The 24,274-nt window shown below is 42.3% G+C and overlaps 1 protein-coding gene across 1 annotated transcript in view; it reads left to right on the top strand.

Moving 5' to 3' along the window:
* MYO1D (myosin ID) overlaps positions 1–24,274 on the top strand; it is a gene marked incomplete at its 5' end in the record, with an annotated part of 266,794 nt that overhangs the window by 89,103 nt on the left and 153,417 nt on the right. The window contains 9 exons of the mRNA XM_081110278.1: positions 399–564; positions 2,290–2,343; positions 3,607–3,702; positions 6,504–6,620; positions 8,694–8,897; positions 12,111–12,256; positions 13,075–13,189; positions 17,547–17,717; positions 21,295–21,365. Coding sequence (XP_080966404.1) covers positions 399–564; positions 2,290–2,343; positions 3,607–3,702; positions 6,504–6,620; positions 8,694–8,897; positions 12,111–12,256; positions 13,075–13,189; positions 17,547–17,717; positions 21,295–21,365 — 1,140 coding nt within the window. The remainder of the gene's footprint in view (positions 1–398; positions 565–2,289; positions 2,344–3,606; positions 3,703–6,503; positions 6,621–8,693; positions 8,898–12,110; positions 12,257–13,074; positions 13,190–17,546; positions 17,718–21,294; positions 21,366–24,274) is intronic.

Here is a 24,274-nt window from a genome sequence, read left to right on the forward strand (position 1 = left end):
GTGTACTCCTCCCTCTAGATTTTTTAAAAGCATTTACTAACACATGTGCATGAGCACATTCACTCACATATGTGTACACACACACACACACACACACACACACACACACACAGATCCTGCAATACATATTATATTGCAACTTAATTTCTCATTAATATATGCTGGACATTTTTCTATATCAGTGTATATTATACTGGGAAACAATAATTTATTTCTATTTGTTCCTATTGGTAGACATTTAGGTTGTGTTGGGGGGCAGGCGTGTACACTGTATAGCAAACAATGCTATAGTAAACATCTTTGTATGACTATTTGCATGCTTTTCAATGAAGTCTAGTTTTTTTTAAGGCCCAGCCTTTAAAACTTTTTATAAAGACTTTGATTTGTCTGTGTTCAAGGGTGAAGAATATGCTACTTAAGTCCAACTGTGTCCTGGAAGCTTTTGGAAATGCCAAAACCAACCGTAATGACAACTCAAGCAGGTTTGGGAAATACATGGATATCAACTTTGATTTCAAGGGGGACCCTATTGGCGGACATATCAGTAACTACTTACTGGAGAAGGTAAAATGTGCTTGATCTCTCAGGGTAACATAAGTGTTGAAGATTGTTTTTATAAACCTAATTAGAGAATTTCTTTAATTGCTTCAAAGTAGCTTTTAATCTAATTCTCCCTCTCTTCTGCTCCTCAGTTAGCTTTCTGTGACAAGATATTCTCCTTTCATGTTCTTTTATTAGCTTTTACAATAGGAAGTTCAACAAAGTTACAGATTTTGTAGGTAAAGATTTAGATATGTGAGTGGGAGGGATGGGGGTGGTCTGTGAGTGTGTGCCCACTTCTAGATAAGTTTTAACCAAACACCAATCGAGGACTAATCAGTTCTACCCTTTTTATACATCACCACCTCCCATATGTTTTGGGGTTTTTTGGTTTGTTTGTTTTTGGTTTTTGGTTTTTGGTTGTGGTTTTTTTTTTAATATATTTTATTGATTTTTCACAGAGCAGAAGGGAGAGGGATAGAGAGCTAGAAACATCAATGAGAGACGAACATCGATCAGCTGCCTCCTGCACATCTCCTACTGGGGATGTGCCTGCAACCAAGGTACATGCCCTTGGCTAGAATCAAACCTGGGACCTTTCAGGTAGAGCGTGGGTAGGCCAACGCTCTACCCACCGAGCCAAACCAGTTAAGGCATGTTTGTTTGTTTTTAATGCATTGCAGAAGAACTATCATGTTCATTCCCTGAATGACACTCTTTTCAAACAATCATGTCCATACTCTTTTTTAAATTCAGATATAACTGCCATATAGCATTGTATAGGTTTAAGGTATACAATGTATTGCTTTCCTACTTCCATATGTTTTACTTCTGATTAATTTGAAATCTCATTTTCTTCTCGTTTCTATTTGTAGCACTCTTTATGGCAGTACAATGCAGTATAGTCCATTTTTGTTTGTGAAATTGAAGTCAAACTGATAAGGAAATTATGTGTTTCTATCAGAGGCAGTTTAAAAAGGATAGGAAATGCCAGGTATTATCAGGGTTTTTCCAAATGTTTCATGGCTTCACTTCATGTACATATTCAGTCAAGGGGGACCCTGTGAATGAACATGCATTTTCATAGTAGCAGCCTCTTCATAGCAGTCTTTTGGGAACCACGTCAGGCAGGGGTCTCTGTAGACTGATCTTACTCAACTGATTTTATTACAGAATATAAGGCATTGCGCTTTGCAATCCCAGCAGGCCCTGGGGAAGGGAATGTTGAAGCTATTCATCCCTAATGGCTCCTTCCTATTCTCTCCACCTCCAATTTTTCCTCCAAAAAAAAAAAAATTCATCTTTAAGGTCAAGAACTCTGTTTTAAGCAGTAAAAAGAATTATCAAAAAGTTGCACAGAGCCCTAACCGGTTTGGCTCAGTGGCTAGAGCCTCGGCCTGCGGACCAAGGGTCCCAGGTTCGATTCCGGTCAAGGGCATGTACCTTGGTTGCGGGCACATCCCCAGTGGGGAGTGTGCAGGAGGCAGCTGATTGATGTTTCTCTCTCATCGATGTTTCTAACTCTCTATCCTCTCCCTTCCTCTCTGTAAAAAATCAATAATATATATATTTTAAAAAAAAAGTTGCACAGAAAGCCCCATAAAGGAGACGTCGTTCGATGGGTACTGTCCATGGGATCCTCCGGACATTTACACTCACTGTTGATTCAGGACTCCCTGAGAGGGTGGCTCCTGTTTTGTTTCAGGGGTACATTCTCAAATTAACAATTTTAATTTGTTTGTTTCTTAGTCTCGAGTGATTGTGCAACAGCCAGGAGAAAGGAGCTTTCATTCTTTCTATCAGGTTAGTCATCTGTGGTGCAGATAATTGATCATTTGCTCAGTTGTGCAGGAAATGAATGTGTTTATGTTGGGGTTCTCCCCTGTCCTGTGCCTCCCTTGCCTCCATTGGCCCATGACACAGCACACGCATGCACACATCCTACCCCATGTGCATCCTCAGAGATTTGAGTAGCATGACTATGAGACAGAGCTGCCAGGTGGGTAACCAGCCAGGTGACTGCCTTGGTTGAGCAGCGCCTGCATTTCTTTGCAGTGTAGCTAACAGTTAAATGACTTGTAAAAGCTTTTGAAATGGGACATCCTGAATATGTTAAATTAATTTTGTTTTATTTTGAATTGAAGCTGTTCAATTTGGGAACTTAGAGGTGGGGGCACAAACTCCGTTTATTTTGCTCTTGGAGACTATAAAGCGATATGAGTACTTAAAAAATGAATTTATGATTCAAGAGAATTGTTGTCTTTACCCTATCAAAGCTGTGATTGCTTTGGGAAAAAAAACTATGAATACCTCTTTTGGGAATGCTCTTAGTGACTAAGACAGAATCTTTTAGAATAGCCCTCCTGTTGGCAAGTCTTTCTACTGAGAAAACAAGTCTGATACTTTATTATACTTTTTTAGAGCCGAATGTAATATAAACCAGTGCTTATAAATAAACTGGGTGACCAAATTAAACAATACCATCTTGGGTTTTTATAAAATAAAATTATAAATCACTAAGATTGATTTCCACGTGTAAACTTTCAGTTATCCAATTGTCCTCCTTGCCTGAGACCCAGAGCTGGATGAGGGAAAGCTGGTTTTTTCCATTGTGATTCAGCCTATGACTGCCTGCGGGTACCTCTTACTTCCACGGCAATATTGACTTTTCTGAATTCTCAAACACAACTCTAACCTGTCTGGGTATTGAGGCTGCTAAGCAAGTAACCAGCATAGAGCCTGGGCTCCTGTTTTACAAATGATCAGAGGAAAAGCAAAAACCTTTATGCCAGTTTTATTACGAAAGAACTAAGACTTTTAAAGTTATTTTCTTCATGATTGTATAATATTCACCATGACTGATAACTACTGAAACCGTTTACTTTCAAGGTAAAAAAAAAAAAAAAAAAAAAAAAAAGAAACAAAAGAAAACTTTAAAGCCGGAAACAGGAGGACCTCAGTAAATGAAGCCCAGAAAATGAATAAACGCTGGATTGCCATTGTCAGGACATCTGCTGTATTTGGTTTAGTATGTATTTTGCTCATTTACTTTACGTTATTTTTCAGCTACTCCAAGGAGGTTCTGAACAGATGCTCCGCTCTCTGCATCTCCAGAAATCCCTTTCATCCTACAACTACATCCATGTCGGAGCTCAGTTAAAGGTGAGCGTTTCCTCTTTGAGATTGTTCAGATACAGAATCAGAGCATGGGAGGGGACATTAAATAATTATCGGGTCCATCCTGCTGCCTTTAGGCAAATGAATGACTCTTCCCTTATTAAAATTCTCAGGGGCAGAGAGACAATGCATGATTGACTCAACAACTTTGCCTAATAACCCATTACTTTATCTTATCACCATCTGACAGGAAGTTTCTCTCCTGTGATCTTGTGGTTTCTTTTCATTTTTAATCCTCTTCTTTTATTTTGACACTGTAAAAATGTTACTGTATGATTAGGAAATCCACCTCAAAAGAAAATACCATGTGATTTGGCCAAAGGCAAGTTGTTAAGACAAGAGAAAATTTAAGAACATTTTGGTTGAAATGACTATCAAAGTTCTCCATTCACTATTTTTTCAGCTATTGATGTAGCCTAGCAGTAGTTTTGTGACCCTTGCAGCATTTCCGTTTAGCTTTGATATTTTACCATTTTTCCCCCCTTCCCTTGCATATGAGTCCTTGCATGCAATGCAGGTACTTTTTGCTTTTATTTTAGTTGGTTTTCCGCTGGTCATTTTTCAGCTAACCCTAATAATAGTTTGTTGATGGTAGGATATGAAACAATAGTCACAGTATTATTCTAATTTGTTGGGGGAAGGTACTGTTTACAAATACATAAAATAGGATATAGAGAGAAATAGATCAACATTTTAATAGTTTATTCTGGATTGATGGTATTACAGATATTTGTGTTCTGCTTTTCCATATTTTAAATGTCTTCTATAATTAAGAATGCATTGGGGGGAAAATAAAAGAATATATAAAAGGCAGGGATCTAAGATGTGGGAGGTGTTCTTTTTATTTCAAAATGTTTATTATTCATCTTAAGCTAATGATACCTGCATTACTAGTTTACCTGTATTTTTATTGCCGTGCATAGAAATAAATTATATTTAGGGTTTTGCAATTAATTTTCCATCGTTTAACATTTAAGTTGCAAGATTTATTTATTTATTTATTTTTTACTTTTACATTCATCAGAGAACACGGTATTTGGCCAGAAATTAATTAAAAACAAAACATTAGAGGACAACACTCCAGCTTCTGAGATAGGCCAGAGGTACTAAAGATGCATAAAGGACTATACATCCAACACTTAAAAAACATTCCTTTTTATCAAATTGTCTTATTGACCAAATTACTTTGGCCAGGTCACACAGAGCCCCTTCCCCAACTGTCCCCCCTCAATCCCCCCCCCCCCCCCGAAAAGCAAGAATTAAATGAACATTTAACCTTCTCTCTAAGCTAAATTTAGTTTAGGTTCCCTTTTCATCAAAGTTTTCCATTCGTCCTTTTTATTTCTTCCTCTATAATAAAAGCAAAGACTTATATACATGGTCATAGTGTCTTCTTAAAAAAGATGAACCTAAAGGAAACAAAAATATGCTGAAGCCTACCATCCAGAAATAATTATTGATCACAGTTTATGTGTAACCTCTGATACTTGTCCAGTGTTTTTTATGTGTTAAAAATTAAGCAGGTGCTTTCTATGAATTCTCATTCAGTTCTCACAGCAGTCCTGTAAGAAATGAGTTATTATGTCCATTTTACCCATGAGGAAATTGAGACTCAGTGAGGTGAAGTATCTTGTCCAGGGTCAAGGAACAGGTAGGTGGAGGACCTTGCGTGTTTGTGTCCCAGACACTGGAGGACCCCATCCTGTGCCCTTTCTCAGCAGGTGAGAAACTTGCCAGGGAAAGGGCCAGTCTGGCCCACCAGGTGCTGCTTTGGGAGAACTTTGAAGATAGGCAGTTGCCATTGCTTCCTTGTGAATTTCTATTAATATATGTAGGTTTCTAACCTGATGGCTACAGCTTCTCAAGGCTTAGTCCAGTCGGCTGCCACAACAAAAATACCATAAGCTGGGTGGCTTTTAATACACAACAGATATTTATTTCTCACAGGCTGGGAAGTCCATGATCAAGGTGCCTGCAGATTCAGTGTCTGGTGAAGGCCCACTTTCTGGTTTATAGATGGCGCTTCCTCACAGGGCAGGAGGGACAATAAATCTCTGTGCCTCTTTGATAAAAGGGCACTAACCCCATTGTGAGGACTCCACCCTCATGACCTCATCGCTTCCCAAAGGCCCCGCCTCCTAAAATCATCGCCTTTGGGGTTAGGATTTCAACTTGGGAATTCTGCGGGGGGACAGACATTTCATCTATAGCAAACCCCCTGAACCAGTTAGAAGGTCAGATGCACTGAGTGTCTGTGAAAAGGTGAAATTATAGGCCCAGACTGTTGACTATTAGCTTCACTGAATGATTGAGGCAGGTTGCTTTGCGTTGAGGGTCTTCTTTTCCTCACCTGTGAAATAGCCTGGCTGTGCAGGAGAGAGAGGGCTGTTTCCAGCCTCGGCAAGACTGAGTGAGGGACCAAAGGCCCAGGAGACGATGCCAAGCATGTGTGTGTCTTGGAGGCTCCACAGCCGGGGTTTCCCTTTGGAACTCACATCCCCTGCTGTTTCCTTCCTTCATCCCAGAGCAGCGATCCCCTTCGCTGAGTCAGCTCAGGACTTGCTCCCTCCTGGAGGATCCAGGAGTGACAGCAGCTCTCACACACAAGTGGGCGTTGTTGGTGCTGCAGGACGTTTCTACCCTGGAAATCATTTTTATTTTCTCTGCCTTCTCAATGACGTACGACACAAGCATCAAGACCTTAACTAAACTTAAATTTTGTCTCATCATTGTTTTAATGCTCATGTGAAATGCCTGTGACTTAACTTTTCCGTTTTCATTCCTAGTCTTCTATCAATGATGCTGCCGAATTCAAAGTGGTAGCTGATGCCATGAAAGTAATTGGCTTCAAGCCTGAGGAGATTCAGACCGTGTATAAAATTTTGGCGACTATTCTTCACTTGGTGAGTAGGGACGTCTCTCAGAATCTGTCACCTCCCTGTGGCGGTAGGATGCTCTTTCAGAAGAGTTTGGGTGTTCCCCCCCCCCCCCTATAGATTTCAGAAGTAATGTTTTGAAGAAATTTCTCCATCAAGAATTCTCTCCACCATATAATAATATTTTCTAAGCCACGGTAGGATTTGAGACTGTGGCTTGACTTAATTATCTTATTGGTATGTCTGACTTTGAAGTGGTTCATCTCAAGAATGAAAGAATTCAGCAATGATGTGACTAAAAACTTTTGGACAGAATAAATTCCTAACAGCATTGGAAACATTGGAGCCATAGATTATTGGAACTGGAGTTTTGATGGTCTCGTTTTGCAGGTTGGGGGATGAGCCCAATGGGGGCAGCATGACTGGGTCAGAGGCACAGAGTTCACGGCTGCCAGCACCATGGACCACGCTGGCTGCATTATGGTCCAGTTGTTTTCCATGACCCTACACCAAACCCAGAGGAAGGGAGGAACCCTAGGTTAGATTTCTGTCATTAACCATCTGTGCAGGGGTGGGCAAAAGTAGGTTCACAGTTGCATTGTGACATTCTTTTGAATTAATACAGCTGTTGTAATAATCATAGCCTGCATGTCTTTCCATGCAAACAACTGTCAACCAACTTTTGCCCGCCCCTGTATATTTGGACATGTTTAAAACATAATGAGCATGCAGCCTTACAATAAATGAGTGAGAGCATGAATTCAAATATGGAATAAAAATTACCTTGCACTTTACCATCACAAGATTTAACTCTAAATGAATCAGGACCTATATAAAAATACTATGTAGCAATATAAATGATATCTTGTGTTTCTGACTGGGAGACTTTAATGTGATAAATTGTCTCATTCCCCTAAAACTACTTTATAAATATAGTTATAACAGTATCCTCTGGAATCCAAATAGAAATTTTGTTTTGAAGTTGCCATAATTATTCTAGAATTTACCTGGAACAGTAAACATGTAAGAGGAGCGAATAAAAATGTATTAAAGAGGAAGAGTAGAGTAGGGGGAAGGGGGGAGAGGAAACATGACTAATTTTTACCAGATTTTAAATGATAATAAAAGCTATAAAACCTTAAAACTTGTTGCAAAATTCACCAGCTTATTCAACCAATTAGCTGATGTGCTGGACACTTGGTTAGTAAGTGTTTCTTGAATGAATGGAATATAAATAGACTCAACAACTGGGAGAGGATTTAATATATAATAGAGGTAACATTTCAAATCAGGACGAAAAGCTGAACTATTCAATAAGTACTATTGGAGCAACTAACAAACTGTCAGGAAAAACAAGGTTAGACTCTTACTTTACCCCACATACAGACAAATTCTAGGTGGATCAAAAGCTTAAATGTACGAAAAAACTGTTCAACTATTAGAAGAAAATATTGAATACTTATAAAATCTTTGGAGTACAGATGGTCTAAGTATGACACCCAAGAAAGATTCATAAGGAAAAGATGCATAGATTTGACTACATCAAAATATAAAACATCTACCCATCAAAAACATATACTGAAAGTTAAAAGAGACAGGTGTCTGGAGAAGAGAGGAAAAATAATGGATGAAGCGCTAGGTATTTATATGTCATACTAGAGGCCCGGTGCATGAAATTCGTGCACGGGGGCGGGGGGGGGGTGGTCACTCAGCCTGACCTGCACCCTCTCCAATTCGGGAGCCCTCAGGGGATGTCCTACTGATGGCTTAGGCCCGCTCCCCATGGTTCTCTGCTGTCTGTAGGGCCTGCTTGGCCGCTCCTGGGTCACTGGCACGACGACGGCCAAGCAGCCTCTGCTCTCAGTGCACCCCCCCCCCCCCCCCCAGGACTGGAGGACTCCAGCGGGGCCGAGAGGACTGGGTGCCGCCATCTTTGTGTGGGAGTAATGGTTAATTTGCATATTGCTCTTTCATTAGATAGGATATTTAGGAAAATATGTGCTACAAACAAAGTCACTTTGCATTATATAACTATCCCTGACATACTGTTTCAGAATCTCATTGGCAATGGTGTGTCTCATTTCTTCACTCCTGGTATAGGGAAATTTAAAATTTGTAGTGGATGGTGACACGCCTCTCATTGAAAACGGCAAGGTCGTATCCATCCTAGCGGAATTGCTCTCCACCAAGACGGACATGGTTGAGAAAGCCCTTCTTTACCGGACTGTGGCCACAGGGCGTGACATCATTGACAAGCAGCACACGGAGCAGGAAGCGTGCTACGGCAGGGACGCCTTCGCAAAGGTCGGATTTCAGCTCATGTTCTCAGGGTCTGGTGTGGGTCTCGGTTTCATTTTATCTTATTTACTTTTTAAAAAAATATTTTTATTGATTTCAGAGAGGAAGGATGAGGAGGAGAGAGAGAAACATCAGTGATGAGAGAGACTCATTGATTGCCTGCCTCCTGCACACACCCTCCTGGGGATGGAGCCCACAGCCGGGCACGAGCCCCGACCAGAATTGAACCGTGACCTCCTGGTTCATAGGTCTACACTCAATCACTGTGCTATGCCCGCCAGGCTCAGTTGCAGTTTTAGTGAATTGCTGTGAGGATGTGTTCAGAGGTCCCTTGAAAGTAGCTTCAGGCTTTTAGAGACTTTGGTCATGATACTTTTTGGCCATCACAGTCTACATCAACACCCCTGACTGTGAGCATCTCTGTTGGAAAATGATCTGAGAAAAGCAAAGCTGACCGACCGACTGGCAAGCCCAGGGCACTTGCTTTGGGGGTCCCTCACTCAGATGGTCCCCTCTCACACCCCCCATTTTGCTTCTCTCAATAATGCTTTGTGGAAGGCCCCTTCAAGTCCACAGATGGCGTCTGCTCCATTCTGTTTGTCTATGTACAGTGTGCAGTGATGGTTCCATCATGCATTAGACGTCCTCCTCCTAAGTCATTCACCTTGTTTCCTTCCTTGCCACTGCAAACAATGCTGCAATTGGCCCCATACATCTCTCTCTCTACACACACAAGTGCTTTTATTTCATTTGGATGGACACCCAGGAATGAGCTTGCCAGACCAAAGGACATGCTGATTTTAAATGTTAAATTTACTGATTTTTATGGGTACCTAGTTATAGCTCATTCTTTCTTTAATTTTCATGACTAGTGTATCTGAGCATCTTGTCATAGAAGGTATTTAAATCTGCACTGAGTATTGCCTGGCTCTATCCTTTGTGCATGTGTCTTCGGGGCTGTTACCTTTTTATCGTCCGTTTGTAAAAGCTGGTCACTTTAACCCTTGGTCTATTTTCTGCGTGGCAAATATTTTTTTCAAGTCTAACATTTTCTTTTTTATTTTGCTGGTTGATGAGATTGCTTTCTGTTCCACTTTTTATTTGTGTAAGTCTCGGGTGTAGTTTTTAGTCTTGGGAAGAATTTGAATGCATCTCACTGCAATGGGGAGTGGAGGATTTGAAGGTGGGACAGTGCCATCAAATTTGAATTTTTAAAATGATCATTCTGACCTCAGTATAGAGAATCTTAGGGGAGGAGGGGAGGGGGGAGGGCAAGAATGGTAGCAAAGAGGCCAATTAAAAGGGGACGTTTCAATAATCTAGGAGAGAGACAGCGACAGCCTGGGCTAGGGAGGTAGCAGTGGCAGTGGGGAGAAGAGGGTGAGTTGAGACCAACTGTGTTTGGAAAATAAAATTCACAGGACCTGTTTGTCTGGAGAATGAAGAAATCAAGGGAATTCCTTAACGTGGTCTGGCTCCAGCCTACCGCTCCTGCCTCCATTTTTCACTCCCGCACATGAGCCTTCTCTAAGGCCTTACATGATGTCTTCATCCCTTTTTCCTTCGGCCACAGGGCCCTGCACGTGCTGTTTCCTCTGCTCTGTTGGTTCTTCTCTCTCCTCTCACCTGGTAACTCTCACTCATCCTGCTCTCAGCCCACTTTCTCAGGGGAGCCTTGCCTGGCCTCTCTGAACACTGAACAGGCTCAATTCTCCTCAGATCTCACACACCTGTCCGTTAGAGTGAGTCAGTGTGTGTGTGTGCGCGTGTGTGTGATTTTCCCTTCACCTGGCTCCTTAAGCTCCTTGGAGAAGACCATGTCTATTTTTGCTTAGCACTGTAAAAATAAATTCCTATGTTTCTCTTGCCATTTATTCATGGTTAAAAGTGGGTAGGAGCAGTTTTGGGGGGTGGGGAGGTGATGGTGTCAGGTCACGCGTAGGCATCTGGAGCTCGGAGGAGAGGTCTGCGTTGGGATAAGACATTTGGGAGTAGTGTATATCTGCTGTTTAATTTTGGGTGATGCCACTTGGAGAGGTGTTAGAGAGCGAAGAGAAGAGGACCAGGAGGAATGCCCACCTTCAGAGGTCAGGTGGAGGAGGACCTACCAAAGGTCCCCAAGAAGGAGCAGCCAGTGAAATAGCAAAACTAGGGAAGTGTGGTATCCTGGATCCCAGGGAGGAGGAGTTTTCCAGAAGAATGGGGCACTCAGGTGAGGAGTGCTGAGTATCTGAATGAGATGACCTTCTAATGCAGAGGTTCTCAACCTGTGGGTCAAGACCCTTTCACAGAGGTCGCCTAAGACCATCGGAAAACACATATATAATTACATACTGTTTTTGTGATTAATCACTATGCTTTAATTATGTTCAATTTGTAACAATGAAATTGGGGGTCACCACAACATGAGGAACTGTATTAAAAGGTCGCGGCATTAGGAAGATTGAGAACCAATGGGACAAGAGAGGGTGTCTCTAGGGCTGCTCGGGGTCCTTGATGAGCCGTCTTGGTGGAGTAGTGGGAGCTAAGCGAAGACCGGAGTGGATTACAGAGGGAAGGGGCGGTGATGAGTGGAGCAGTGTGTAGATGTGGACCAGTAGAGAGGGAGGTGGCTGGAGGGAGCTGGTAAGGAAAGGCTTTCTAAGGATGTGACATTGCAGAGCATGTTTGTACCAGGATATGGCTCTGGGTTCATGTGCAGTGCCTTTGTCCACGTATGACTTGGCATGGATATCCTTGTGTATTGGATATGTGTTTGATTCTCAGGGAATGTCAAACTGTGGCCTTTAGCCCAGGTCTTTATTTAGCATTATAAATCAATATTTGCATTTTTCACATTTACAGAGCTTTGGCAGAACGTAGTTATTAACCCGTTGCTTTCCCACTTTTTAGATTCAACACAAAGCAAGGAAATGACTTACCTGGGAGAGTAGGCAAATTATTGAAATAGCTGAGTATGGAAATGTACCTGGGGAATGTTGTTGGAATACAATAAGCACAATACTGATAATAATCTTAAAAACGCAAACCATTTAGTTTTGCATCCATTACATTGCTTTTTTTTATCAGACAATCTGCAATTTGTATTGTTCTGCTTCGGGTAAAAACAGCTATGCTAAATGTTAAGAAGGAGGAGGAAAGGAATTTAAAACATATCACAACCGAAACAGGGACTCAATCCCAAACCAGCAAGAATTTATGATGTTGTTTTCCTCACAGGCAATATATGAGCGCCTTTTTTGTTGGATTGTGACTCGCATCAATGATATTATTGAGGTCAAGAACTATGACACCACAGTGCATGGGAAAAACACTGTTATTGGCGTATTGGATATCTATGGCTTTGAAATCTTCGACAACAACAGGTAAACAGGTTAAATACTTAGAACTCTTGTTTACTTTTGACCTGTCCAGTGTGGGTAAGTGGTTGGAGGGTCAGCCTGTGCACCAAAGGGACTCGGGTTCGATTCCAAGTCAAAGGCACATACCTGGATTGCAGGTTCGACCCCTAGCCCCAATCGGGGTTGGTGTGCGAGCCAGCCAATCAATGTGTTCCTCACATTGATGTTTCTCTCTCTCTCTCTTTCTCCCTCCCCTTCTCTCTCGCTCCCTCTCACCCCCTCCCCATCTAAAAAATCAATGGAAAAATATCTTCAGACCCATCTGGTGTGCTCAGTGGTTGAGCATCGACCTATGAACCATGAGGTCATGGTTCGATTTACCTTCAGGGCACATGCCCAGGTTGCAGGCTCATTTCCCAGTAGGGGGTGTGCAGGAGGCAGCCGATCAATGATTCTCATCACTGATGTTTCTTTCTCTTCCTCTCCCTTCCTCACTCTGAAATCAATAAAAATATATATTTAAAAAATATCTTCAGGTAAGGATTAACCAAAAAACCTTGCTGTTTACTTTTTTTTTCTTTTCTCAAATATTTTTATTGATTTCAGAGAGGAAGGGAGAGATAGAAACATCAATGATGAGAGAGAATCATTGATTGGCTGCCTCCTGCACACACACCCCCACCCCTCCGGGGATTGAGCCTGCAACCCCGCCAGTGCCCGTGACCAGAATCAAACCCAGGACCTTCAGTCTGCAGGCCGACGCTCTATCCACTGAGCCAAACCAGCGAGGGCCTGCTGTTTACTTTTTATTTGTTTAAACATAATGTATTCCTTTCTTGCAGCTTTGAGCAGTTCTGCATCAATTACTGCAACGAGAAACTGCAGCAGCTATTTATTCAGCTGGTTCTGAAGCAAGAACAAGAGGAGTACCAGCGAGAAGGGATCCCCTGGAAGCACGTGAGTGCACCTCTGGGGACAATGTCTCAGGCCCGTCACACATGATGATAATGCCAAATCCTACCATTTTTTAAAAGGCATTTTTAAAAATCTGTCTGGGTACATGAAACAACAACATTTCAGCTTTTCTTTTGGGGGTGTGTAAATACATTTCGTTTTCAGGGTAGGTAGATGGGTTTTTCCTAATTTAAAAGACTCCCTGTTGGTGCCCAGAAAATGCTGAGTTTTAATCAGTAACCTTAACATCTCCACTTTATGGTGGGTACCACATGGGTTTTCTGGTTCACATATGTCTATTAAAAGTTCAGCATCATTTATAAGTTATTCAGAGCAGCAGCAACTTTTGCCTTAAACTGGCTGAACTTTGCTTCCAGATTTAGTTTCTTCTCCTTCCTCTTTTTCTTTCTTTTTCTCCTGTTACTCCTTTTTTTTTTTCCTCCTTCTCAGCTTTGTTAGCTACATGACATGGTATTGTCCTCGGTGGATGTTATTCCTGTTCTCTGAAATCCCTGCGTGAAACACTTACATTCAGTTCATTTCCGTTTCTTTCCTGCATGTCACAGTTCCACTCTCACCTCTCTTTTCGTGGCTCTTTGTGAACTGTAATATTTGTCAGAGTCACACTAGCCTGGTAATAACGTCACCAGAACGCAGGCCTGGTCTCAGGTGCAAATCCAGAGACCACCGCTATAAAGCATGACAATCAGGATGGCAATGAGACCTAGTAATTTTTCTTTTGAATGTTTGTTTTAAACAATTTTAAGAACAGACTTGAGCCATGCAAAAGCATCGGAGCGTCCCTGAGTTTCTGTGTTTATAAAACCGTGTTTATCCTCTTGTCAAAGAGCAGAGACAATAAAAATAAAGTCAGTATTTATTTTGTGATATTCAGCATGATAGCAGTGAAAAAACTATTCGAAAGGCCATATTTTAATCACTTTTATATTCCTTTTTACCTTCCCACGGTCCCTCTCCTCTCATTTGGAAAAAGGAAGCAATGTTAGCGTCCCTGCCTCAGATTGCCTCTTTGCCTTGCATTTGTTAAACATTAGAATGCTGTAAAATGTTCTCTAAGTATATCAGTATAAATTTTGCCTATTTCAAATAAACCAAAGTATGCTATGACTTTATAATAGGATTACCTACCATTTTGATTTAAGGAGTGAACTCTTACAACACAATTCAGATGTAACTCAATGAAGTTTATATGCAGCGTTCTCAGAATGAGTGTGTTGTACAACACCCAATTAAAACTGAGGCTTAGGTTTTTATAGCAAATGGAATCATAAAACTTGCTACCCAGATGTGATTCAGAGATACTGGTCAAAAATATCCTTTAATCATCAGAGTATCAAATTCCACCTACATGGTTGATAAAGAGAAAAGTCAACAATTGCAGGAAGCGATTTCAAACATCTGAAAAAGGAGCAAAAGCACTGAACACGCAAAAATTTTAGCGAAATAAACCAAGAAATATGTGACCTCGGGAGAGCAGAAGCCTGACCCTATTCCAGCTCCCCCTAGATGAGAATCACTATTCCGGGCAAGTATTTCCTTTAAGAACCCCAGACTTCTGAACATAGTGATTCATTTTTTTTTTTTTACAGAAATTTCAAATATATGACCTAACAGCAGAGATCATAATATAATAAACTTAATGTATGCATCACCCCGCTTTAACAGTCATCAGTGGACTGTACCCACCCACTCCCAGACCATTTTGAAGCAATTCTCAGACTGTGATGTGACAATAATGTGATTTATTTCATCTGAAAATATTTCAGTGTATTTCTCTAAAAACCATAAGCACAATACCATTATCACACCTAAAATATTAACAGTAATTCCTTCGTGTCATATGTTCAGCCAGTGTTCAGATTTCACATTTTTCTCAATTGTCTTAGAGTTCTTTTGTTTTGTTTTTACAGTCTGTTTGAATTTGGATCCAAATAAAGCTCCTATACTATGGTTGGCTAATAGATCTCTCACATATCTATAGATTTTCTTCACCCAGTGTCTGTCTCTCTCTCTCTCTCTCTCTTTCCTTGTCATCTTTTATTGAAGATTACGGGTCCTTTGTTTCGTTGTGTTTCCCCGAGTCTGGTTTTTGTTGATCAGATTCCTGAGCTGTCATCAACTATGTTTCTCTGTTTTTTGTATGTCCTTGGTTGTTAGATCTAGAATCTCGACCAGGTTCAGGGGCCAGTGTTTTTCTACCGATGGTGTGTGAACTCTCACTGGGAGGCACACATGTCTGGTTGTCTAAGTGACTCCATTTTAAAAGCCTTTGGTGCCATAGTTGGCAGGTCACGTTTCACTGTTGAGAACTTGACTCTTGGCACAAAGTTGCCTAACTTGGACTGGGACTGGGGGGCCCAGACCCTGCCCCCCCACACACACACATCTCTGCGTGCCCCTGGGTCCCCTAAGAAACCTCCTGGAGATGCCAGTTGCTGGAAGAAACTGGTTTGGAAGCCACTACTTTAAGCAGCATGAAACTTACGAACTAACAGTTACTAGACTCTTTAACAAAGATGAGTCACTTTTGGTTTATATCATTAGAATTGTAGGGAACCTACTTCTTTGTCCCTGGGACAAAAGACTTTGTCTCTAACTCCCCCATCCCAAAGTGTAAAATTTCAGCTATTCATTAATTTAGAGTCCTTGCTTGTTGAGTATTTTAAGGATATTTTCCCAAAAGATGGAAATAACTTTTCTCCCTAATTAGAAATTTAATAAATGCCACAAGAAAGGTAAATATTTAGGCCAGGACTTCTCCGTCGCTGTACTAGCGACATTTGGACCAGACCTATCTTTGATGTGAGCCTGTCCTGTGCACTGTAGGATGTTTATTTAGCAGTATCCCTGGCCTCTTCCCACGGAGGCCCATAACACTCTCTAGATGTGACCATTACAAATGTCAGCAGACAGCCCAGCCGGTGTGCTCAGTGGTTGAGCATCGACCTATGAACCAGGAGGTCATGGTTTGATTCCCAGTGAGGGCACATGCCCACGTTATGGGCTCGATCCCCAGTGTGGGGCGTGCAGGAGGCAGCCGATCAATGATTCTCTCTCATCATTGATGTTTCCATCTCTCTCTCCCTCTCCCTTCCTCTCTGAAATCAATAAAAATTGGGGGAAAATTGTTTTAAATGTCAGCAGACATTAGGTTGCCAAATAGCCCCAGGGCCCTAAGTCACCCTCGATTGAGAACCACTGATTTAGACAAACCAGAAGAGTACAAAAAAGAAAGTAAAAGCCACCCATTTTGAGACTGTGTCTGTAAAATAGAAAAGAATTTAAAAGAGTAGGAATGGAGCTGAAAACCACAGACAAATAACCGGCATGAGTCCTTGATTTTAAATAGCACGGAACAGGAATAATGAGGCACTTTAATAATCTATTTTGAGTTATGGATCTTACAGAAGTTAATAGAGACAGCTCTCAGTTCAGGCACCTCATCAATGAGATGGAGCACATTCACACACAGATTAAAATGTAAGACAATCAGCCGCCCATCCTCGCATGAGGCACAGCTCACCCGGCCAGGCCCCTGTGCTCGCTGTGAGCTGCAGGTGATGTGTGAGCTGCAGGACAGCAGAATGAACAGGTGTAGGAGAGAATTGTTGTATAAGCCAGCGGTCGCCAACCGGTGGTCCACGGACCTCTGGTGGTCCATGAGGTCTGAAAGGTTGGCGACCGCTGATGTAAACCCTGTTTGTATTGAAGTTGCCAAAAAGCCAGGAGTTACTTATAACTTTATTCAGCTCATGGAAGTAAATGAAAAGCTCATTCTTACCTCTTACAGATACTTAATCTCAGCATTACAGTCTTTATGGTATATCCTGAAAAACCCCAAAGCTCTGTTATACCCATATAGGCTTGTTAACTTTAGGAAACTGGAGGGGAATGCTCCTTTGGGTTTTAATCCAGGTCCATAGAATGCAAGTTCTGCGTAATACCTTCACTTCGTCAAATTACATGTCAAATGCTACTTTAAGGTTATTGGCTGGCGCTTAGTGCAGTCTGGGTCTTGTGGTTAATGGCAAGCAGATTAGGGGATTGAGAGTCTGAAGGAGCAGGGTCAGGTGCAGGAGGCGGAGACAAGATTAAAACAGCAGGTAGTGATGGGAGAAACGTTACCCACTTTATAATTTTTGCCTGGACCTATTCTCATCGAAGAGAATGTCTCCTGTTGCAAAGAAGCCTCTGAGGGAATTTGAGTGTCAGACCTCACAGGTGTCATTCACATGTTTACCATGGAGGGAGCTTGACGTAACTGATGCACACGGGGCACTGGTGTTTCCGGGTCCGGCCCCTGCTCCCTTGGGCATTGCCTCTGTGCTGTGTCCCGCAGATCGACTACTTCAACAATCAGATCATCGTGGACCTGGTGGAGCAGCAGCACAAGGGGATCATCGCCATCCTGGACGACGCCTGCATGAACGTCGGCAAGGTCACCGACGCAATGTTCCTCGAAGCACTGAACAGCAAGCTGGGCAAACATGGGCACTTCTCCAGCCGCAAGGTAACGTGTGTCCTGAGAACGTCCTCTCGCGTTCGTGCGTGAGGTTTTCCACATTGTGTGGCAGACTTAAATGACTTCCTATGTTGGGTTATCACAACCGTGTGTCCAGTCAACGCAGGCCATAAGCATCCAGTTAAGGATTTATTGCTGCGGATAAATTCTGCCTTCTCTGATTTATAGGAGGACAAGGTTGATAAAACTCATATCATCCAGGAGAGGGCGCTCCAGACTGCTCAATTGGCTAGAAATAGGAAAAGGGATGATGTCATTGCTAACCAATAGGTACAGAGTCCTTGTGCATGTGCTCGATTTTGCTCCCGCAGCCCTGATCATCATTCTGGCACTGAAAATAGCTTTTGTCCTCGACTTTTTACTACAGCCCTCAGCTGTCAGATGTGGTATGTGTGCTTTGCCAGATATGTGACTTTCTTAAAAACAGAGACATTCTAGCTGTAATTCTAGTTGTTGCAAGGAAAGTCGTTCCTTATATGCATGGGTATATTTTTTAACCACCCCCCCCCCCATTTTTCACATTCTAAAAAAAAAAAGTGTTAGCTATAGATTCCATTTCCGAATAATTGGTGGCAGTTGTGGTTGTCAGACCTTTGTGCTCTGCCTCGCATGGCAGTATACCATTAATATTTGTCTTAGGAGGGAGTACACCATCATCCCCAAGTGTTTCCTACAAATGCAGGCTTGTCTAGCAGCCATAAGCTAGAGGAAGACCAGTCCCCATTCTTCCTCACTTCCACAGAAATGGGGCACACATTTCTGCTCCTCCGTCATCCCGTGTAAATCTAGGATGCACTCCATTGTTCAGCACGAAGAAATATGTTCTCTAACTTCATCCCCTTTGAAATTATGTCATCAGAATAGCAAGATTCCACAGTTAACAAAGCACAAACCATCCAGATACAGATTTCTAGCTGATATTTATTTTAGGACAGTTTATTTCTAAAATACTCTCCTTGGTCTGCTACTGAGGAATGACTTGCAGCCCTACTACAAGTTGGTTTTCACATACTACTATCCTTGTAGTGGTTCCCCATTTATAATGCATATACTTACTAAGTGCCTCTCATTTTTCAGGTACAATCCTGGGCGCTAGGGTCAGAGCAGTGAGCAAAGTTAGAAGCAACCTAAATCCTTTAGCATGATGTTGTTAGAGATGGCATGATTACGCGGGCCAGCGTCCTGTTTTGGAGGACTGGGTTAAAAATGTCCTTTGTAATCACTGTTCAGGTTTTGGAGACTCGCCGAGAATTGTGCCTACCAGATGATAGACCATCAGTGTTTGTCAAATTTGAAATGAATTGGTCATGGTCATACCAAGTAAATCTTACAGAATATTGAATTTTCAATTAACACATGCAAGGCTCTACTTCATTTTAAAAAATAACTGTGACTCTCCCGTGAGAAATCACCTCATTTTTTATATGTGTTACCTTGGCCATTTATACACATGAATTAAATGTGTCAACCAAGTATTTTGAAATATAATCTTATTCTTAAGGTAGCAACTGTACATAGTGCGTTTAAGCAGTTGCTACTGATTTGATCGGAAATGTTGAACAGTTATTAATCTGTAAAGATGGGATTCCCTCTTCTCTCTCTCCTTCCTCCCTCCTCCCACCTTCTCTCCCTCCCTCCCTCTCCCTCTTTCTATTTCTCTTTCTCCTTCTTTTTTAAATGTGGGAGCCTGGGTTTGGCCATCTCTTGGACCAGGTGGCTCCTTCCTCCAGCATCATCCCCCAGACAAGCACTAAGATGGGGAATTTTTAAATGTGCTGTTTTCTGGGATTTTTGCCTAATGAAGGAAAGAAGTGAAATAACCAAGCTGTCAGAATATTTTCATCACTGTGAATCCAATGTAAGAATATTTAATTAGTACAGACATATTTTGGGTCCTTTTTCTTTGGGGATTTTATAAATAAAAGGGTTTTATAAAAGTTGGTTGGAGTGTTGTCCCATACTTTAAAACTTTTGTGGGTTCAATCCCCAGTTGGAGCACATACCTAGGTTGCAGGTTCCATCCCTGGTCGGGGTACATACGAGAGAGAGCTAATGATGTCTCTCTCTTTCAAAAAAAAATAAAAATAAAAACATATCCTTGGATGAGGATTTAAAAAAAAGCAACAGGTTAATAAGAGAGAGAGAGGAATCAAGGTTGATCTCTAAGCAATGACAGGCCTGAACTGGGGTCCCAGATTAGCAGAAGGCAGATAAGCCAGGCTACCTACTGTGCATTGGAAGCACAGACATTACTTTCGGTCCCAGGGATCCTTCCCAGAGCTACCAGTTAATGGTTGTGTGACCTTCTGCCAATTGCCTGACTTCTTTGAGCCTTAGTTTCCTTGTGTGAAAAGGAAAGCGCATGATACTTACTTAAAATATCAGTTGTGAGGATTGAAAGATGTACATGCCTGGCAGACAGCAAGCACTTAAATGCCCTCCTTAAGTGGAACATGGAGAATGAAACCATATCAGTCAGGGTAGGCTGGCCTGCCAAGAGCCCTGTCTCAGTTGGTTGGGCATCTTACCATGCACCAGGAGGTTGCTGGTTCGATTCCCAGTCAAGGGCACATGCCCAGGCTGTATGCTTAATCCCCAGTAGGGGGCATGCAGGAGGCAGCTGATTGATGTACTCTCACATCGATGTTTCTCCCTCCCTTACTCTTTCTCTAAAAATCAATAAACTATTCTTAAATCTATATATACTAGAGGCCCAGTGCATGACATCCAGCAGTCAGACATCCCCCGAGGGGTCCTTAGCGCTGCCATGGAGGCGGGAGAGGCTCCCACCACTGCTGCTGTGCTCGCCAGCCGTGAGCCTGGCTTCTGGCTGATCGGTGCTCCCCCTGTGGGAGTGCACTGACCACCAGGGGTCAGCTCCTGCATTGAGCGTCTGCCACCTGGTGGTCAGTGCACATCATAGCAACCAGTCATTCTGCCGTTCAGACAATTTGCATATTAGCCTTTTATTATATAGGATACTAGAGGCCCGATGCAGGAAATTTGTGCAAGAGGCTTGGCCCTCACAGCCCCGGCTTCATCCGGAAGGTCATCCAGACGGTCATTCTGCTGTTCAGTCTAATTAGCATATTAGCTCTTAATTATATAGGATATATGATAGCAGCCAAGATTTAAGTATCATAGACAATAGAAGTCTATTTCTCTTCCAAGGACCCACACTTCTTTCATCTTCTGCCTCTTCCATCCCCTGTGTCCTTCTTTGCATCCAACTAGTGGGAGGAGAAAAGAAAGTGCAGAGGATGATTGCCCATTTCTTACCAGCTTTGACCTGGAACAGCCTCACCTCACTTCCACTCCTTCCATTGTCCAGAACTTGGTCATTCGCCCATATTCCATAGCAGGGGGTGCTGGGTGGGTTTCTAGTGAAAGCTCCCAGTCGTTGCCACACAAGCAGAATATTTAAATCAAGCCCCACACCGTGTGATTTCATTCATAATGATATCACGATTTTGTAACAAAGTTATCTTCTTCAATGAAATTGGAATATATTTTTAGGAAAGTGTAAATGGCTGTTTTAAAAATAATCTCCTTCTTGATTTCTTAGCTCTGTGCCTCAGACAAAATCCTGGAGTTTGATCGGGACTTTCGAATTCGACATTATGCAGGGGATGTAGTGTGAGTATCTTACTTTGGCACCTAACGTGATGTTTGCATGCAACCTCACTTCAGAAATTACAACCGGGGGGGAAATATAGGTTGTTTTCCTGTTCATTTGCATTATTTTCAGTCATTTTATAGGCCTCTTTTAATCTTTCCACTTAAAAAAAAATTGGCATCGCTTCATGCATTCCTTGCCTTTCAAACATTTACTGAGCACACACTGTGTGGCCATGCACAGCTCCTGGCATAGTTGTTCGTCAGTCAAAATCAACAGATGGATAAATAAACCAAGTTAAGGGCTAGGATAGAACAATAGATGAGATGGGCCTTTCTCTGAAGAAGGTAATAGTGTAGAGCAGCGGTTCTCAACCTGTGGTTCGCGACCCCTTTGGCGGTCGAACGACCCTTTCACAGGGGTCGCCCAAGACCATCCTGCATATCAGATATTTACATGACGATTCATAACAGTAGCAACATGACAGTTATGAAGTGGCAACAGAAATAATTTTATGGTTGGGTCACCACATGAGGAACTGTATTTAAAGGGCCAGAAGGTTGAGAACCACTGGTGTAGAGGAAGATATAAGCAGATACATTGTAGGTCGCTATAAAGAAGGATGAATGGAAGGCGGAAATGCACAGGCATTATGGGATCACTGAGCAGGAATGCTTCCCCCGGAGTGGAGTGTAGGGAAGTCTTGCTGGAGGAAGTGATGCCCCAGCTGAGTCCTAAAAGTAAAAGAGTTTAGTCAGGGCGAAGAACCAGGAAGAGAGGAGGGAGCGGCGAGGGAGTTCCAAGCAGAAGAGGCAGCAGACACACCGGCCCTGAAGTGAGAGTCACTCATCAGAACCAGTTTTGCCATTTTATTTACCAAATATTTTTTGAAAAGTAAAATTTGCAGGAGCCACATTTTCTGGTTACAATAAAAGTAGAAATTGACAAGAAAATATAGCTAAAAAAATAGAACTACCTTAGCATTTTAGTCTCAAAAATAGAACTACCTTAGCATTTTAGTCTCCTAGGGCTGCTGTAACAAATTACCTTCCATTGATGGCTTAAAACAGGAGAAATTTGTTCTTTCACAGCTCGGCAGGCCAGGAGTTTGAATTCGAGGTGTCGGCAAGGCCACACTCTGAAGACTCTAGAGAAGAGCATGTTTTCAGCTTCTGGCAGCCGCAAGCATTCCTTGGCTTGTGGCCCCATCCCTCCAGGCTCTGCCTCTGTGGTCATATTGCTGCCTCCTCTTGGGTGTGTCTGTGTTAAATCTCATCTGCTTCTAAGCTAAAACTACACTTGTGAAGGCATTAAGGCCGCTCCTGGGTAATAGCATATAAGCGTCTCCTCTCATCATCCCTCACATAACCACTGCTTTTATCATATAAGGTCAACATTCATCGTGTCTAAGGAGTTAGGCATGGATGCTGTTCAGGGGCATTTTTCAGCCACTGTACTTAGTAAGCTTTGTCCACTGAACACTCTCCTTACTGTTTGAAGGCCTCTCTTCTCTCTCCGTATGGTTTGCATTAGGAATTCTGTTTATATTCATAAAACCCGTTGTAGGAAGAGATGAAGCAACTATAAAAAGGCAAATGATGATCTCTACATGCTGAAAAGACATCTGAAGAAATTTTAATAGCTGTTCCTGATTTAGATTAAAACTCTGGAATCGTATAAAATAATATGGCTCGAAATTATCACCCCATCTGTCACACTAGCCATTAGGGCTGGTATGGCACCATTTTCCTCTTTTTCTGGTCCTGTTCCCGGGTTCCAGAGTACTGAGGAGGGAAGATCAGCACCGCACAGCTGTCTCCCACTGAAAGCCCAGGCCTCGCTTACTGGGTGCTTTCATCTCGCTCGCAGTGGCATAGAAGCAGGGCTGGACAGAGAGGCCTTAGAGACCACCAGGCCAGCCCTTTCGTCTTACAGATGAGGAAACCTATGCAGAGAGTGTAAAAGTCATATCCAGGGTTACACAGCATGTTCATGGAGAGCTGAGACAATAAGTAGGTTTCCTGACCTCTAGAACTCTGGCCGACCTCCCTGAGTGCAGAAGAGGGAAGGAGCTGGGGATGGAGCAGTGATAGGATTGGGAGCTAGTAAAAAGCGGGTGGGTGAGGCTTTGTGGCCAGATGTCTTTTCAGCAACTAGGCCCATTTGGTTGAAGTGTATCCTCTACGGTCGCATTGCCTCCTCCTATTGGGTGTGTCTGTGTTAAATCTCACCTGCCTCTATGCTGAGCCCTCCAGTCCTTTTTTTAGGTTTTTACTGGACATCTTCTGTGTGCATGGTGCTTTATAAAGTGTGGCCCCTGCCCACAAAGAGCTTTCCACGTAAGATGCATACATGCACATATGGTGGTGTGTGTATGTATTTATACACATACATTTTTATGTTATCTATATAAATACTTACACACATATATATACACACACATTTACATGCTTACATTGATACAATAAAAGATGGTCTGAAATAGTTGCCATATGGACTTGTTGTCAGGATTCAGAATAAGGAAATGATATCATCCTTCTAGCTGTGTGTAATACACCCAGGGAAGCCAATGCTGCCTCAGGTCCTTGATGCAGTCCTTGGATGCTGGGGATTATTTTTATAGGAACAAGTGGGAAGAGTGCTAAACATTCAGGAAATAGCTACTGGGTCCATTTGACAAGAGTGTGTCCTTTTTGTAGCAAAAACAAGTAGAAATGCCTGGAAAAATAGATTCAGATCAAATCATAATGAGTCTTCAAGGCCCAAAATAAGGGCTTGGAAGTTTGAGTTTTATGCATTACACGATAGATTGAGTCAGGTGACTTCAAGGGTTCGGTCAAAAATGGCTTGAAGGTATTAGGAAGAAGACCTAGAGTGGGGGAGGCAAGTGCCCCCCACCCCCATGGGCAGCATAGTGTGATGGGACTTT

The sequence above is a fragment of the Myotis nattereri genome (genome assembly GCF_964212035.1).
Source record: "Myotis nattereri genome assembly, chromosome: 16".
In the NCBI taxonomy this organism is placed as follows: Eukaryota; Metazoa; Chordata; class Mammalia; order Chiroptera; family Vespertilionidae; genus Myotis; species Myotis nattereri.